General features: G+C 39.1%; 1 protein-coding gene across 1 annotated transcript; it reads right to left on the reverse strand.

The window, feature by feature from the left end:
• Window positions 1–8,510: 8,510 nt before the first annotated feature.
• TPPP (tubulin polymerization promoting protein) lies at window positions 8,511–15,308 on the reverse strand (the record flags this gene model as incomplete). The annotated part of the gene is made up of 2 exons (XM_010158966.1): window positions 8,511–8,961; window positions 15,155–15,308. Coding segments are annotated over 2 exons (349 nt in total), but the record flags the coding sequence as incomplete, so codon positions are not given.
• Window positions 15,309–16,023: the final 715 nt, after the last annotated feature.

Below are 16,023 nucleotides of genomic sequence, written 5' to 3' on the forward strand. Positions count from 1 at the left end.
TAACCGGTGCCTGGAACCAGGACATCCGTGTAGCGAATGGCTTTCCTCGAAGGAAAACCTGTCTTGATGTAATTTATACATTCATGAGCAATTTGCTGAACATCTAAACTGTAAAAAAATAACTGTTGGTAACAAAGTTGATCACCAAATGCTCTTTACTGCAAGAAATCCCGGAATTGATGTAGTAACACATTTATTGATCACTTTACCAACTAAAGGTACAATTTTATACAGTCAGTCAACAGCAGTAACACACTCTATGAGAAGCTATGCTTTAAAAAATGGTGTTTACAATATGGATTTCACTACAACTTTTCAGGCCAAGCTTTTACAGTGCTAATCAAACAACTGCTGCACTTGAACTTTTTCCCTAAAACATCAACAGTAATGTCGTAGACAAAGTATCTTTTCCATTGTTAATGCGGGTTTAGAATTTAACAAGACAACTTCAAAAGGTTTAAAACATCCATAACATTGTCATTACTTTAACATTCACACTGATAAAGTGATACATTTAATACTTCCTAGCATTAATAAACAGTGTAAAAATATATTGCATATATATATATACAAATTTGTTTCCTTTTCCTGAAAAAACCTAGTACAAACTAGTAGTATATGATCCCCCCTTCAAGTTTCTTTTACTTACTTTAAAGATTGAATAGTAGTAGTTTTAAATTAACAGAAACACAGATATGGAAACAGAGAATCACTGTTGTGCTCCCCCACAACCTCTTGGCACGGTTACTAAGCATATTAACCCCTTGGTAATGGTGATTTCATCTTTGCTAACACCAGTTGGAGTTTTGGCACTGACTGCGGTGGGGATAAGATTCTGCCCAGCGTGCTTTGCGCTGGATGGTGCCTGGCCCCCTTTATCAAGTGGTTAAATATCTTTGCTTAGGACATGTTTATCTATCGTAGTTAAGATTAAGAAATGCTATGCTCAAGTTGTTAATTTGAAATAATGAAAAAAAAAAAAGGTTCAGTGTTTAAATTAGTGAGGAAAAAAAGTAAACTTGTAAGGTTAAATGATCACGTAAGATTTTTACCGTGTTGAAAATTTCACAGTGAACACAGTAGGCTAGTACAGCTGAATGTTAATGTCTGCAGTGCCTGCAGTTACACATATTGCAGGCAGTTATTAGCACACAGCAGCTTCCTGGTTTTCTGGACCAAGAGGAAAGACGAATGAAAATAAGAACAAGAGATAATAAGATTCACTGGAAATTTTTATCATGCTGTACAGTGCTCCATGGAAGACTATGTCAAGACCCAGCTCCCTATCACAACTATTTAACAATTAAACTCTTAGTAGTGCTCTATGTAACCTAAAAGACTTTTGCCTCTACACTTTATGGTCAGGTCCTGACAGCACAGACATCCAGATTTGCACAAATAAAAGAACCAGAACATTTAAACCAAGTGAGAAACGGATGTTGGAACAGCATGGACAGATAATCAAGCCAGCAAAGGAATAAAGCATAGTGTGGATAAATAAATGGTTCATGACTGAAGAAAGCCAACCTCAAACATTCAAAAATTATACTTCTGTATAAATATATATTTCTCCTATAATATTTAAATCTGTGAAACATAAAATCTTACCAAGAATAAACTTCAATATACTTTTCCAACATCGACCACGTCTTTGCTTTACAGAATGTAAAGACAATTACTTTGTATTATAAGCATCATACAAAACATTTTCCCTGCTGCAAAGGTTTGCCAAAGCTGATATATTCTGAACGCAGCACAAAGATAAACACAAACACACTTTTGTGGCATCCTATAACTTGGTTTTGCCTATGACTTTGCCATTTCATACGCTACAGTGGTAAAAAAAAAAAATCAGTTTGCCAACAGGATTTTATACGGGAGGTGAACTGACCTTACACAAAGCCTCTGTAAAGGGTCAGTATGTATTTAGCATGAATATTACACACATACAGCATTTCCCCTGCATTAATACAACCCTATTTAACAGAGCCCAGGCTGCCTTATTTCACATTTATTTGACTAGTTTGTTTAGAAACAACATTTGAGCAAATGCAAGTATACCGAAACTCATCTGATGTAAACTGGAGCTTAAAATAATTCACTATGGTGGGGACCCAGATTGCCATCTTTTTTCTTATTTTGTTGGTCATCCGTAATACAGCTCCTGATCAAAACGTAAGGATGGATGACGTATATTTTTAGGGCTATATATTTAATTAACTTGAATGTAACGTTTGTGATGTGTTCTGAAAAATGTGCAAAGTAACCGAAAAATCCTGATTATAGATAACTGAAAGTAATGGCAAATTATTATGAGTATGGTGTGTAAGACCTTTAAACTGCTTACAACATCACTTTGTACAGTGCCATGAGCTTTACAGCAACTCACAAAAAGAGATGCTGTAAAACTAGATCTGACAATCAATTTGTTGGCTGTTTATCTGCAGTGCACTATGGTAGGTGCTTAATGTTTTTCCAAAGCAGGTTAGTCAGTTGGGCATGTCCATGCCAATTGCCAAATGTAAGGTATTAAAAAAAGGAAAAAAAAAAAACCTCCTCTTCAGTTTTGCCAGTAGTGTGTATGTCTGCCCCAAAGTAGTACTTGTGTGCATGCACGTGTGCATGACTACAAAAGAGAATTTATTTTTTAAAAAGTAATTTCAGACTACCAGTATTGCAAATTTTTGTCAAGAACGCCCAGGAAATAGGCCAGGCTTGGTTCCCCTTTTATTTATTATCAGGCTTGCTCTTGCTGAAGTTTACCCAGAGTGGATTATCAATTAGTTTGAACAAAACAAGCCAATTCAAACGTTTTCTGACAAGATATCTTAAACTTGTTTTGATAGCCACCTTTTCCTTATGGATTTTTGAAGCAATATAGCCAAGGTTATATACTGAAAAACATGAAAAACCACCAAATCTATTACAGTTATTTCTTCCTGCAAAACCAAATTATTTGGACAATTAAGATGTGGAGGTTCTATCTGCAATATTCTTTAGCTTCCTGAAGCACTACTCTTAACTGGGACATCTTTCAAAACATTGGTTTTGAGTTTAATGAGCAAGCAGGAAATAAATGTCTCTCCCTAGTTTTAGGATTCTAAAGACTTAAAAAGAATATCCCACTCCATCGTTTCCAGCTTATAGTAGGTAAGCCGAATGGGCACTTGGGTGTGCAAAATGAGTAACTCAGTGTTTAAATGCTATTTTGTGGACAAACACCCCAAATGCAGGAGGTGCACATGCATCAAATTGAGGCACTCCAGACTCTGAGAATTTCACACAAGTTTGAGATCCCTCATTATGCTTCAGGTATTTAATTTTATAAAGGTCTATGCAAGGTTCAAGTTCACAGGCACTGTATGACAGCCCTGTTTCCTGTTCCCACCTCAACAGACCATGACTTCGTACTTACTAATTGATGCTGAACAACTCAACTTGCTTCAGAAAGTTGGGACAAAGGAAAATGTAGGGCCCATGCAGGGCATAATTTTAAAAGGTCTCTTTAGAGAAATCTTGCTTTCACCCCAACTCTTGTCCTTTCTCACTACAGAGAAACTCTGCTTGTAACACCAAGTCTGTTAGAATCACTGAAGAGTGATTTCTCCCAGAAGCAGGAACAGGGTAGATGTGTAAAAACATAAAAGCCTCCTTAGATCTTTACCTTCATGCTATGGAGGGAGAATGGCAGTGTCACCAGCTGACCAAGCTGAACAGCGTGGGCTGCAGGACTACAGTTTGGCCCTAATAAGATTTGAGGTTTGGATTACCGTTTACATGGTTTAACTACTTAGCTGGATCCAAAGCGTATGTGTATGCACACAGAAACCTGTACAAGCCTTGTGTATTACATTACTTACTACCAACTAACAGAAGACCCAAGAGCACAATATTCACGCTACAAATAATGTACACAAAGGTGTAGTTATTTTGGCACACACGCAAGGCTAACAGTCAGTTAAGAGGACACGTACTAGTGTAACACATTGCATCTGCTCTATCATGAAGGTAAAGGGTTTGTTTATTGGCCAGTGCAGACAATTCTCATTCACGGATGACAGGCACATGCCTCCAGAATACATGCACCACTGAAAGGCAGGGTTATGTTTAGAATATCATACATGCAGGCACAAAGAATTGTAATTTAAACTATGACAAGCCTTAAGGAAAAACTATCAGTTACAACTTTAAACTTTTGGTTTTGGAGAAAGATACAAGAAGATTTTCTCTACAGATGGTTACATATGGCTGGGATACCTACCACTTGCAAGCCAAACCCGTAGCAGTTACTTGCCTTTTAATCCTGGCTAATTCCAGCTGCCATAAAAAATATTAATTGAGCCAACAGAGGTGAAATGTGGGTGACTGAAATGCTAGTACATGAACAAAGCTTTCTATAATGCAAAAAAGTTCTCAGTGGAATTTTTAATTTAGGTAAGGTCAGTAAAATGCATGGAAAATATCAGAATCCAAAATATCTTTGAAGGATAATCTCAATACTGATGAAAACCACAAGTTGTGACATCTCAGTAGCTGTGACATGTGAGTAGCTTTGAAATCTCCCTTTCCCTGCCCTACAGTGAAAAAGAAATGAGAAATATTGTACGTTAAAAAAAAAGGGGATCTAGATCTTGGCCACTGTCTAATGTTCAACATTTCCTTTGGGATTCCAAATATGATCAAAATTAAAGACAACTGTTCACACAGGACCGTTGAACAATGTATGTTTTTTAATGTCTGCTTCTCAGTAACACTACTGTGATAGCTTTGATAGCCACAAAAAGCAAGACAATAATTTTTGTTTCTGTATTTCCAAATCGATAAGATTGTTACAAAACCCTCAACAAGTAACTAAAGCACATAAAGTGACTGGAGGGAATCAGTAACCAAGCACTAATAAGAAAACTCATTTGACTGCGTATCTTACTTATAAAATAGGTTATTTTTAGAAAATTATTTGTAAGGACTAGTTTCATTTCTTGTCCTCAGTCTTGCAAAGGCTTTGATGACCAGGTTAAGTCTCAGTGGAGATACAGGTAAGATTGTGTACTGCCATAGCATTTAAGGTTTTCATTTTAAATGAGCAGTGTAATTTGAGTTTGTTCTTTAAGACAATTATTGCTAAAAGCTACCCAAACTTTCTGATCACATTTCTTTTGGTAGCATGTTCAGCAGTAATGAAAGCAAAGACAATTAGGAACAACAGGGGTTTATAGAACACGTCACATAGAAGAGTGCTGCACAGAATTAGATGCTGAACATCACACTGGAAAGTTAGATGGAATGAGTTGAGATGCCCAAAAAAAGGGAGAGGAGTACCTTAATAGGTACTCATGTCCTTATTTCAGACATGACATACAGTTACAGTCTGGAGTATGGTGCACAGGGAGAGCATATGCTCTACAACATTTCAAGGGTTGAAAATGGGTCACCTCCTGAGCTATCCTTTACCCCCATCTCTGAGGTACCAGCTCTACTTGCTGTACTGAGATTTGAGGGAATGGCAGACGAACAAGAAAATGTACTTTGCCTCATTCCCAAACAGGCCTGGAACTTATGGCTAACATTCAAGCCAGTATTTAGGCTTTTCATTTCCTACCGATACTAGTGGAGAAGTAAGAGCTTAAGTAGGTGGCTGAACCTCTAATATACAGCTACATATGGTGCTTTTCTTCATAGCCCTTATTTTCCACACAACATAGAGTAAAAGGGAAAAATCTTTCCAAAGTATTATCTTTCCAGGCACAACTTCCCTTTGTCACTGTCCTATATCAGGATTCCTTCAAATGCATCTATTTGATTGAGTTTTAAAACTACCCAGCTGTAGAAACAAAGAAGAAACAAAGAAGCCTGTTCCTCAAAAATAAAATACTGCTATTTGAAGCATCATCTCAGGTCCTAATCCAAAGCTACTACGTCATCGAAAGTATTTCAAAGAACTTTGCGTCGGGCCCATGCAAAATGCTTTGGCTCATGGCAGGGATTTTATACTGTACAAGTAATGCAAAGTAAACTCTGGCAGAACCCTAGCTAGTTCCATCACCCTCTTCTAAGCAGTAGCTCAATTTCTACTCAGTGTCAGCTTGGATCTGTCCACATTCTCAATTCCTTTGCATGCCTTCTCTCTTATGAGTGTGCTGGCCTCTCCTACTGACTGTGAAATAGCAACTTTTAACCTAATTACACCTTAAAACCTTCCTAACCAATCCATGTAGCAACAGCCTGGCATTACTGACACTCACTATTTGGGTACCTGAGAAAGCCTGCCACCTGTGCACCTCAAGCTAAGTGTAACCTGAGGTGCCAAACAAGGCAGCTAGATAGCAACAAACAGCCAGATCAACAGCGTGCCGAAAGGGCTCTGCAGTAGACTGAATTTCACCCTTTGTTTGGGCAGGGTCCAGATCTTTTCAGTTACCACTGAGTTACGAGTCAAGTCTTAAAGTCAACGGGAAGAACAGGTACATCGGTTTGGCCTGTATCTTAGCTGAAGGATTTATCAACAGTTAGAGGGTTAGCCTTTTTATTCAGAGCAGCCAGGACCATCACGGAACCTTCTTCAGGAGCACAGGCACCAGTGACACAGAAGAAGGTTCTCTACATTTAGACAGTTCACTACCATGCTGGAATAATTTAGCCGTTGTTGGTATCACAGTATGCTATTTTCTGCCTCAGAGTCTGACAGGTCACCAGTGCAACACAGGAGTGGATAATCCTTCATTCCATTGAATTTTTCTTCAAAAAGAATCGATAACTAAGAAAGGCTCCACAAAGCTGGACACTTCTCATCCTGAGCATCCTTAGATACATCAAAAGTCTTCCCAGGTAACCAAAGCCAACCATGGGAAAAGCCATTTAAATCTTTACAAGAACATGTGCTGAGTTTTGGCAAACTTCCCTCCCTCTTCAAAACAAAGCCCAAAATAAATTCTAAACAAACAAAAAAAAATCTCCAAGCCCACAAGGAAGTCCTTGCCTTTGTTTGCTGTTGTTGTTTTGGTTTCAGGCTGATGTATGGGCTCACAGGGTCATTGGAGGCAGCGTTACAAGAAAGGCTACCATTCAGTGTCAGAAAAACAAACCATGATCAGTTCAAGGGCTGAAAATCAATGCTCTGTTTCTGAACGCTGGGCAAATACAGACTGTTGACCTGCAGGGCACATGGCAGCACACATGCTCACTAAATTTCACATACTCTCCGTGGGATGCTGATACAGATGGGGAGGGGGCAATAGATTTATTAACCTTTATTCAGAGGCAAACAGGAAAATCAGTGCATGAGCTCTTTTTGAAAGCTAAGCAAAGCAGAACTGCTAGCAGCTGGCTTAGATACTGAAAAATCTCATCTTTCATGATTTTAGAGAAGCAGAGTAATACATTAGAGTACTTGTTCAGCTCCTGAGGAAAATTAGACCAGCCTTTTCTCTAATTAACCAATATAACCTATTAACCAATATAACCTATTTAACCAATATAAAAAAATAAGGGTTTTTTTATTCCTATTAAGCTGGTTTGGCATTCTGGGCCCAGGCAGGTCACACTCAGTGGCCTGTACCTCTAGCCTGTGGAATTTGTTCTCCTTCCATAGTAGTGGAAAGCCATTCCCATCAATACTATTACTCCTGAGTTAGGCAGCAAAAGTGAACAGAGAATCAAATCCCTTGGCTTCAGACAAATCTAACATAAAATGTTGCCCATTTATAATTGTATATTTTTCTGGGCAAATTGCACTTAATTACATGGATATTAATTGCAAATGTCCTTATTCCCAGTGGCCATAAACTTTTCCTTACACATGTTCTAGCTTAAAGGGAATACGGGCTGATGTATGTGCATAACAACATTCACTTAATAGCAATCTGATTGGCAGTGTTTAGTCATAATCAGTATTTTAAAGCATTATTAGCTTAATGCCCCCTGTATTTACAAATGTGAGGCAGTGAAAACTTGAAAACAGACTGCAAAAAGCTTTAATAGACTTTCTTAGTAATGTCTTACTCCTCACCTCTCAGATTAGTATAATAGCTCCACCCAAATCCAGTCAGTCAGAACCATGCTACAGTACACACAGTAACAAGCACAAGGTATAGACAGGAGGAAAGTAAGGGCTGGTATTTTCTACCTCTTTCTGTTGACATAAAATATTTTAGAACCGATATTGTCCTGGAAATAGTGCTTTTTTTTTTCAGTTTTTCATGAGTGGTGTATGACATTTACAGTCTAGCACCTCGTATATTACAACCACTTACTCCCCAATAGTATATTGTTGAGTGTTTTAAGGAAAGTGCCAGATCCTGTATAAGACATTTTAAAAAAGCCCCCAAACAGCAGTCAAATCAAACTGCATAAATAATGGGATATTCTTCAGAAAGACTGCTATGAAAGACCCTATTTTCAAGAGGTTCTCTTCTACATCCTCAGGGCAACCGGACATTTAGGAATGTTTGAGATCTTTTGCTTGAATTGACAAAGTGTGGTATAACTGCTCTTGACTTTTTTTTTTCCTAAAGCTCAACAAAATTATGTATTTTTTGTACCGATATATTTATTTTTGCCAATATACACATGAGGAATGTAATGAAGTGGTGTTGTGCTGCAAGTAGCTCAGCAGATGTTGAAATCAGTTCCAGTTCCTGAAAACAACTTCTTGACAACATAGTCTTAGCATTCACAATAACCAAAACATGTGGGATTCATCTACATCATTCTTACAAATATATTCTCTTGCCCCCTCTCTTTCTCCCTCTGTGTTGTAAACCCTCAGCCTTACTTGCTTCCTTGTACTTTATGATCGTATGTGCCTGCATGCTTATAGCCAGATACATATCCTGAAGCATCCACCAGATCTTCTCGGCCAGCTTTGCCTTTTCCTTTCCCACTGGGATCAAACCTCTCTTTGTGAGAACCCGTGAATTTTGATGTATCTGTAAGGCGTGATACAGTTGGAGATGAAATGGCTTTCTATTGGAAGAAAGAAAAGAAAAAACCCACATCAGAAATCAGTTATTGTTAATGCAGACATTTGTACATGCTACCGTCATTTAAATATTTGCTAATGATCGAGATTACATAAATATCTACTCACTTCTAGCAAAAGGATACAAAACACGTTTGTTTCTTGCCATTACATACAGTGACAATAATCACATAGCTGAGAACAAAACAGTGCAAGTTAGGTCAAAACATTTTAGAAGAGACTTTCAATAGGAGACACTTCTGATCAATAATCAAGTTCTAAGCACCAAAGATATGAAGAAGTCATAGGGAACAGCAATATTCAAAATCCATTACGTCAAATCCAAGCATAAAGGCCTGGCTCTACCAATATAGAAAAAACAAACCAATACAGCTAGAATTCATTGCTTCAAGAGATGAATTTATTCTAAACTCTAGGATTCATCAGAGAAGTAACAAACTAAAAGGACTGAAAGTTACTTTCAGTGTTAGCAAATCAGCAGTCTATGAAATGACATTGAACAAAGACTTTCCTCTACGTTGCTTCCACTGAGTCACATCTGGCTACTTCAAAATCTACGTTTTGCTGTCATTGAGAGAAAGAAAATTTGACTACACAAACAGAAATAAAAAGGTAATTCACAGAACAATGCAGGAGCATGCTACCCTCTGTGCTTGGACTGGGAGCAGTCTCTTTGATCCTTTTTAAGCTGACATGTTGACATCAGAAGAGAAAGGGCAATAAAGGAGAAGGGAAAACCAAAGATTTTTTTATAGTAGTGGCAATGGAGCTAAGATGAACAAAGACTGATTAAATCTGGGTATCTTTCTTAAAGTGAGTCACCCTATTAGGGTGCATTTTAGAGACAAAAGTGGCATGGATGTCATCGCAGTGAATGCTCTGACAAACATCTTTCATCAAAAACTTCATTCCCCCTCTATCCATCCTCAGCCCAAATAAATGATCATTAATGAGATCTAACTACCTGACATTCCAAGTTACACAGAACATATAGTTTTCCTGTCCACACTGGCCTGCTAGCACCTTATAAACAGGAAACCTGTATTCACAGTAGAGCTAATTAAAAAAAAAAAGCACCCAGTGATCAGCAATTGTGATAGCAGCCCAGGTAGATAAAATGAAAACGCAATAAAAAATGTATAAGCTGAGATATCAAAAGTAGCGAAGTGAAAACTCCTGGCCTGGTGCCCAGCTGATAATTTATTTTTTCTGTTCCGCAGAGTATTAGTAAATTGAACAGGTTGTACACAGAGTTACACAACAGAACCAAAGCCTGGCCACTGGAAATCACTCTGACAACTCAGGGCACAAAAAGACACGTGCTTCTGGAAGAGCGCCTAACGTGTTCGCTTCACCTTGGGCACAGGCCCTAGGAATTCTGTGCTACTTTAAACCTTGTGAATCAATGCCTTGTTTAGTAAGTGAAGGAAAACATGGAAGTTTGCACCTTGAGCAAAAATTCTGGCACAAACTAGTAGGAGTAAGCTTTTATGACTGTACAACAGAATACCTGTGAGGAAGTTTCTAATGCCTGTTTAAGTTATTACTAGGTCATTCTGCCTCTAAAAGAACATATGATGCTTCCTCCTAAAGGCATCTTCTTAACTATTAGCACACTTATTCTGTGTTCTTAACAAACTTACAAAGAAAATGAAGATTCCACCTGTGACTCTCTCCATGTAAGCCAGAAAGGAAAAAGATAGGGCACAATACTTGCCAAAATACCTTTCATCATCCCTAACACCAGAAGAAGCTGCTTTAGAAGATGCAAGGAAGCTTACAATATAATCCAAGGACTAAACTTTGCTCTACATTTACTCATATAAAACTACTGCTAAAAGACACAGGATGCTACCAGCGACAAAAGCTGTTTGTACTGTAAACATGGAAATACTTGAAGTGCAAGACAGGGTCAATATTCAGTATAAAGTTAATTAAACTCAAGATGTATTTACTTTCCTTGTATTTCATCATCACTAAAATCAGTTTTCTCTAAATGTGCACACACTCTGAATTCTCAATATGCAGAATGAAGCCTCAGAAACTCCAGTTGACTGCCTTCTCTTTTACCAAATTTATTCTCAGAGCAGACTGCAGTTCTGAGAATTTGTAATGTTAAGTTTAATCACTATTTGGAAAAAGAACTACAGCTTCTACTCCTCAGTTTCAAAGGCGTGGCATGATCAGTATGAATTTTGCCTTAATATCCAAATTACAATAAAAATAAATAAGAATTTCAGTACCATAACATAATTAGACGTACTAAGACAAGTATGAGTTCAATACGAAAGGAAATGCAGGTATATTAACACCCAAGAAGAAACGGTAAAATGCAGATTAACAAAATGGCCTTTGCCAATAACAAAGGATGTTCCCAGGAAACTACTCCCAGGGAATCATTCCCAGTGGTAAAGTTGAGGAATGTGTTGTTTATATCAAGGCAGCCTCCACTCTCACAAGACCACAACACAAATGACTTAATCAGGGGAAAAAAAAGTGCATCCTAACAAGATGATAGCAACAAGGTTGCAGCGTGCCACATGAGCCTTTCCTTTTCCTGTTATTCTACTGGGAAAACAGCAACATATTTCAAAGCAACAAGGAAAACAGAGGATGGGCAACTACTTGACCTACAGTTCATGTAGCCTTAACTAAGATCCTAGAGCAAAGGACCGGTCTGTAACAACTACTGACTCTTAAAGGACTCTATTAAACATCTGTCCATAAAGTAGTTTGTCACTGTCAGTCATGAAGAACCCAGGAGACACAGTGATGTCTCGGTAGTAAGCATCCCTTGTCCTCTGTGTCCCACACACACAGGGGATGCAATGGGTGTGCCAAAATGTGACTCATGTGGCACACACATCTTAGTGCTTGACTGTGAGGGTGTGAGTGAATGAAATCTATTAGAAAACAGGTACATGTGAATGAGAACCACCTTACTAGAGACCTTGTAAATTATGTTTACCTTCACCTTCTTGCACTGAGTGGGGTTTTTGGGTTTTGTTTGTTTGTTTTCCCCCACTAATCTCCCTTGATACTTCTCCATTGGAATTTACCAGTCATCTGTATACAGACTACACATCAGCTACTTCCGCCTGGTGTCTCTCTTGCATCCTCTGGTGAAGACTTGTGCTAGGACTAACATGAAAACATCATTTTATAACTTATTCTTCATCTGCTAGCGCCGAGCGTGTTCCCAGTGCAACAGCAATACAGCAAATGGTTGAAATACAACTAATAGCTCTATGGTTTAGCAACCCCTTGATATATCTAAATAAAAATAAAAATAAAAATCTCTCTTATTTAGCAGACATCTTGGAACAATGTTTCAGATCTCTGACTTCCCTATCATAGAATGGCCAGACTTGGAAGGGACCTCTGGAGATCATCTAGTCCAACCCCCCCTGCCAAGGCAGGATCACCTAGTGCAGATCACACAGGAACAAGTCCAGGTGGGTTTTGAATGTCTCCAGAGAAGGAGACTCCACGACCTCTCTGGGCAGTCTGTAATCTATTAACTGAGAACTGATATGTGTATTTGCAGGGAGAAAGAAACATCAAAATTCTAAGTAAAGGCAATTAACACCACAGGTTAAAAAAATACAATCTTTTTCTCCTGAAAAAAGTTAAACAAAACCTAAAGCCCAGCACAACAAACATCACAAATCCAGAGCAAGAACAGTGATGCAACATCCCATGTTCTTTTAGCCCAGGATGGATCAGAAGGCTTCCTGTATCACAGGAGGTCACAGTATGTGAAATGAACATAAAGGGAGTATCCGCAAGGCAACCATTCCTTCTCCAAATTGTTTTTAACTGAGTAAAGAACTGCAGCCCTTTCCTAAGCTGCATGTGAAGTCACTGATGCACCCCTTCCCAGATGTGACAGAACATTACAATTGAAAGACGGCAATCCCTATTGGTTTCCTGCTGGCACAATTTCTATGAAATGGGAAGCTCACTCTGCCTTCAACTAGTACAAAATTCAAGCAATTTTAATTCCTTGTACAATATGCTCTCTCTCCCTGAACTGATCCATCCACATAAAAGATCAGAGACAATGAGATGCCACATAAGGCTATATAGAATACCACATTTCTCCTTTTTCTTCTCCTTCACGTTTCTTATGATGAATATGTATGCATTAAAAAGAAAATACTACTTACTCCTTAAGGTCATGTAAACACTACTCAGAAGGGCATCCTGCTAAGGGGCTTTCTTTCAAACAGCCTTTGTAAATACAGAGTGGAATACACAAGAACTTCACGTTTGTCTTGGACTCCTTAGCCAGAAGCATCTAGTAGTACTGTATATCACAGAAGGGCTGAGGTTGGAAGAGACCTCAGGAGGTCATCTTCTCCAACCCCCACTCCCTCACCTACAGCCAGTTGCCCAGGATCATGTCCAGATGGCTTTTTAATATCTGCAAGGATGGAGACATAACCACCTCCCTGGGCAACCTGTGACAGTGCTTGGTCAGCCTCACAGTGAAAAAGTGTTTCTGGATGTTCAGCGGGAACCTCCCACATGTCTGTTTGTGCCCATCTCATTTTGTTCTGTCACTGGGTACAAGTGAAAGAGCCTGGCTCCATCCTCTTTGCAACCTCCCCCCCTTCAGGTGTTCCGCAGAAGCCTCCATTTTCTTTCTCTTATTTGCTCATACAGTTAACCATAAAGTTTGCATATCACAGAAGATGCACATGAACTTAAATTTTTTATCATAGAATCACAGAATGGTTTGGGGTGGAAGAGACCTTAAAGACCATCCAGTTCCACCCCCCCTGCCATGGGCAGGGACACCTTCCACTAGACCAGGTTGCTCCAAGCTTCTTCCAGCCTGGCCTTGGACACTTCCAGGGATGAGGCATCCACAGCTTCTCTGGGCAACCTGTTCCAGTGCCTCACCACCCTCTCCAGGAAGAACTTCTTCCTGATATCCAATCTAAACCTCCCTGCTTTCAAAACCTTACTCTTTAAGAGAAAATTTTTACTTAGCACAACAGATTTAAAACTAATCAATGTATAAACACATTTTGGAACACCAAATGAGTCTATCAAAGCTACTCTCCAAAAATATCCAGACTTTTGTTCTCCAAGACTGACTACTCTTCCCTTCACTCTGTTATTTCCATTAAGGCAAGCAAGCAGCTGGAACTGCAGTGTCTTTGCATCTATCAAAAGAAGAGATCCCTGACAAAAGACCTGTTTATTCACCAAGCTTGTATTTTTACTGATATTTTGCTGGAACACTGTTCTGTCCTTAATCTTAACAAAAAAATCCTTTTAAAATGGCCGTTGCTCCTTCACTGTTATTTTCCAACCGAAGATGTGGTCACATGGCTTCCGTGTTCATGGAGACAGATGAGTCAGGAAAGGTATGCATGCCTCCTGCCTCTTTCAACTGAAACTCTCCTCACACCAGCTCTACAGCCAAAATTCAGGAGGATCACAGAGTTTGAGCAGACGAAGTAAATTGACAGGACTATTCGAGTTGATGATAAACACCCCAGTATCTCCTAAACTACAGGGTAAAAGTTTGCCTTGTGCATTTAAAAGGACAACCTACCTTATGTACACTAGGCTTTATAATTTCCTTTTCATATATAAAGCTTGATGCAAATATTTTTTAAAAAGACAAAGAAATAGAAAAAGAAAAAGAAAGAACATTATACTTCTGACAGACTTGGAACGAAAAAAAAAAACAATGACCAGACCACATGATAATTATACCCAGATTTCTAGTATTCTGGGATTCAGATGGTGTATTAAATGTATTTTAAGAAGTCTTTGCTTTAGTGTTTTTGTTATTTCACACAACATCTTGGAACGGTTCAATGAGGTTCTGAATTTAATTCTCTTCTACACTTCTTGATGTGGACACAGCGCTCTCCACGAGCGTTTCTATGTTCTAAGCACACACAAAAGCTCTCCTTGAATTTTCCTGACCCTGCTGCTAGGTGGTACTATGGTTCCTAGCAGCAGCAGTGACAGTGCCACACAAGAATAGCGAAGTGCAACACTTTGCTCTCACTCCGCTCAGCAGAGCTGTTGCCTCCAGGCCCAGAGGCACACTGCTTGGATTTGTGGGTTGTAAAGGGAAGCAGGTGAGTATTACAGCCCTGCAGTAGAACAAAGGACAGCTAGAACAATACATCCATTAGATCAGTAACATACCGTTACTCCGGATATAATTGGGGCTTTTCCTTCAATTAGTTTATATATTTCTTGAACTGCTTCCTCATCACTCTTGTCTTTAAATCGCTTCTTGGAGAGTTCTTGAAGAGCTTCCTTAAACTGCTCAAAAGTGATAGTTCGGGAAGACTTTCCCCTGTTGAAGCACACAGAAATTGAAAGAAATTACAAGAGAGCACAACAAGCATTCCAAGAATAGGAGAAAAGTTTGAGTTTACCAGAGTGAACAACAGAACAAGGCAACAAAACAGGAAGACCCATTCAGCCCATTTATGGTGTCAAATAAAACATATCCCAGGAACACCACTTCCTTTTTCATGTACATCAGTAGGATAGCACTTCAGAAACTTCCACTGATTAATGTTCAGAAGTAAAGAGGTAATAAAGGCACCTCGCCTGCTGTCAGAATGCCTGTAGCTCATCAAATCAAATGTAGCCCCATTTGATTAATCACTTGTAAAGCCTGCGTGCGTAAGAGACTGAGGCATCTCAGGTGAGCTTTGTGATTTAATATTTTTTATTCCTCTTTGAATAACTCATTATGACATATTATTCCTAGGTCATTATTCATGTATTCACAAGTAAATTAAGAATAATGCTGCTGTGTTGTGCTGGGTTCAGTCAGGAAAGAGTTAACTCCCTTTCCCCTGGCTGCTGTGAAGCTGTTCCTGGCTGCAGAGAACAGCACTGATCAGGTCTCAGCTGGGGCTGGGCAATGCCTGCACCAGGTTCAAGGTCTGTCTCCCCTTCTGACCCTGCAGCTGCGTTCCCAGCTCTCGCTGTCTGGCTACAGGCAGTGCAGGGACACACAGCTCAGGCACCTGACCCCAACTGACCAAGGGAGTGTTTCA

This window comes from Eurypyga helias, unplaced genomic scaffold (genome assembly GCF_000690775.1).
Source record: "Eurypyga helias isolate BGI_N326 unplaced genomic scaffold, ASM69077v1 scaffold30709, whole genome shotgun sequence".
Classification (NCBI taxonomy): Eukaryota; Metazoa; Chordata; class Aves; order Eurypygiformes; family Eurypygidae; genus Eurypyga; species Eurypyga helias.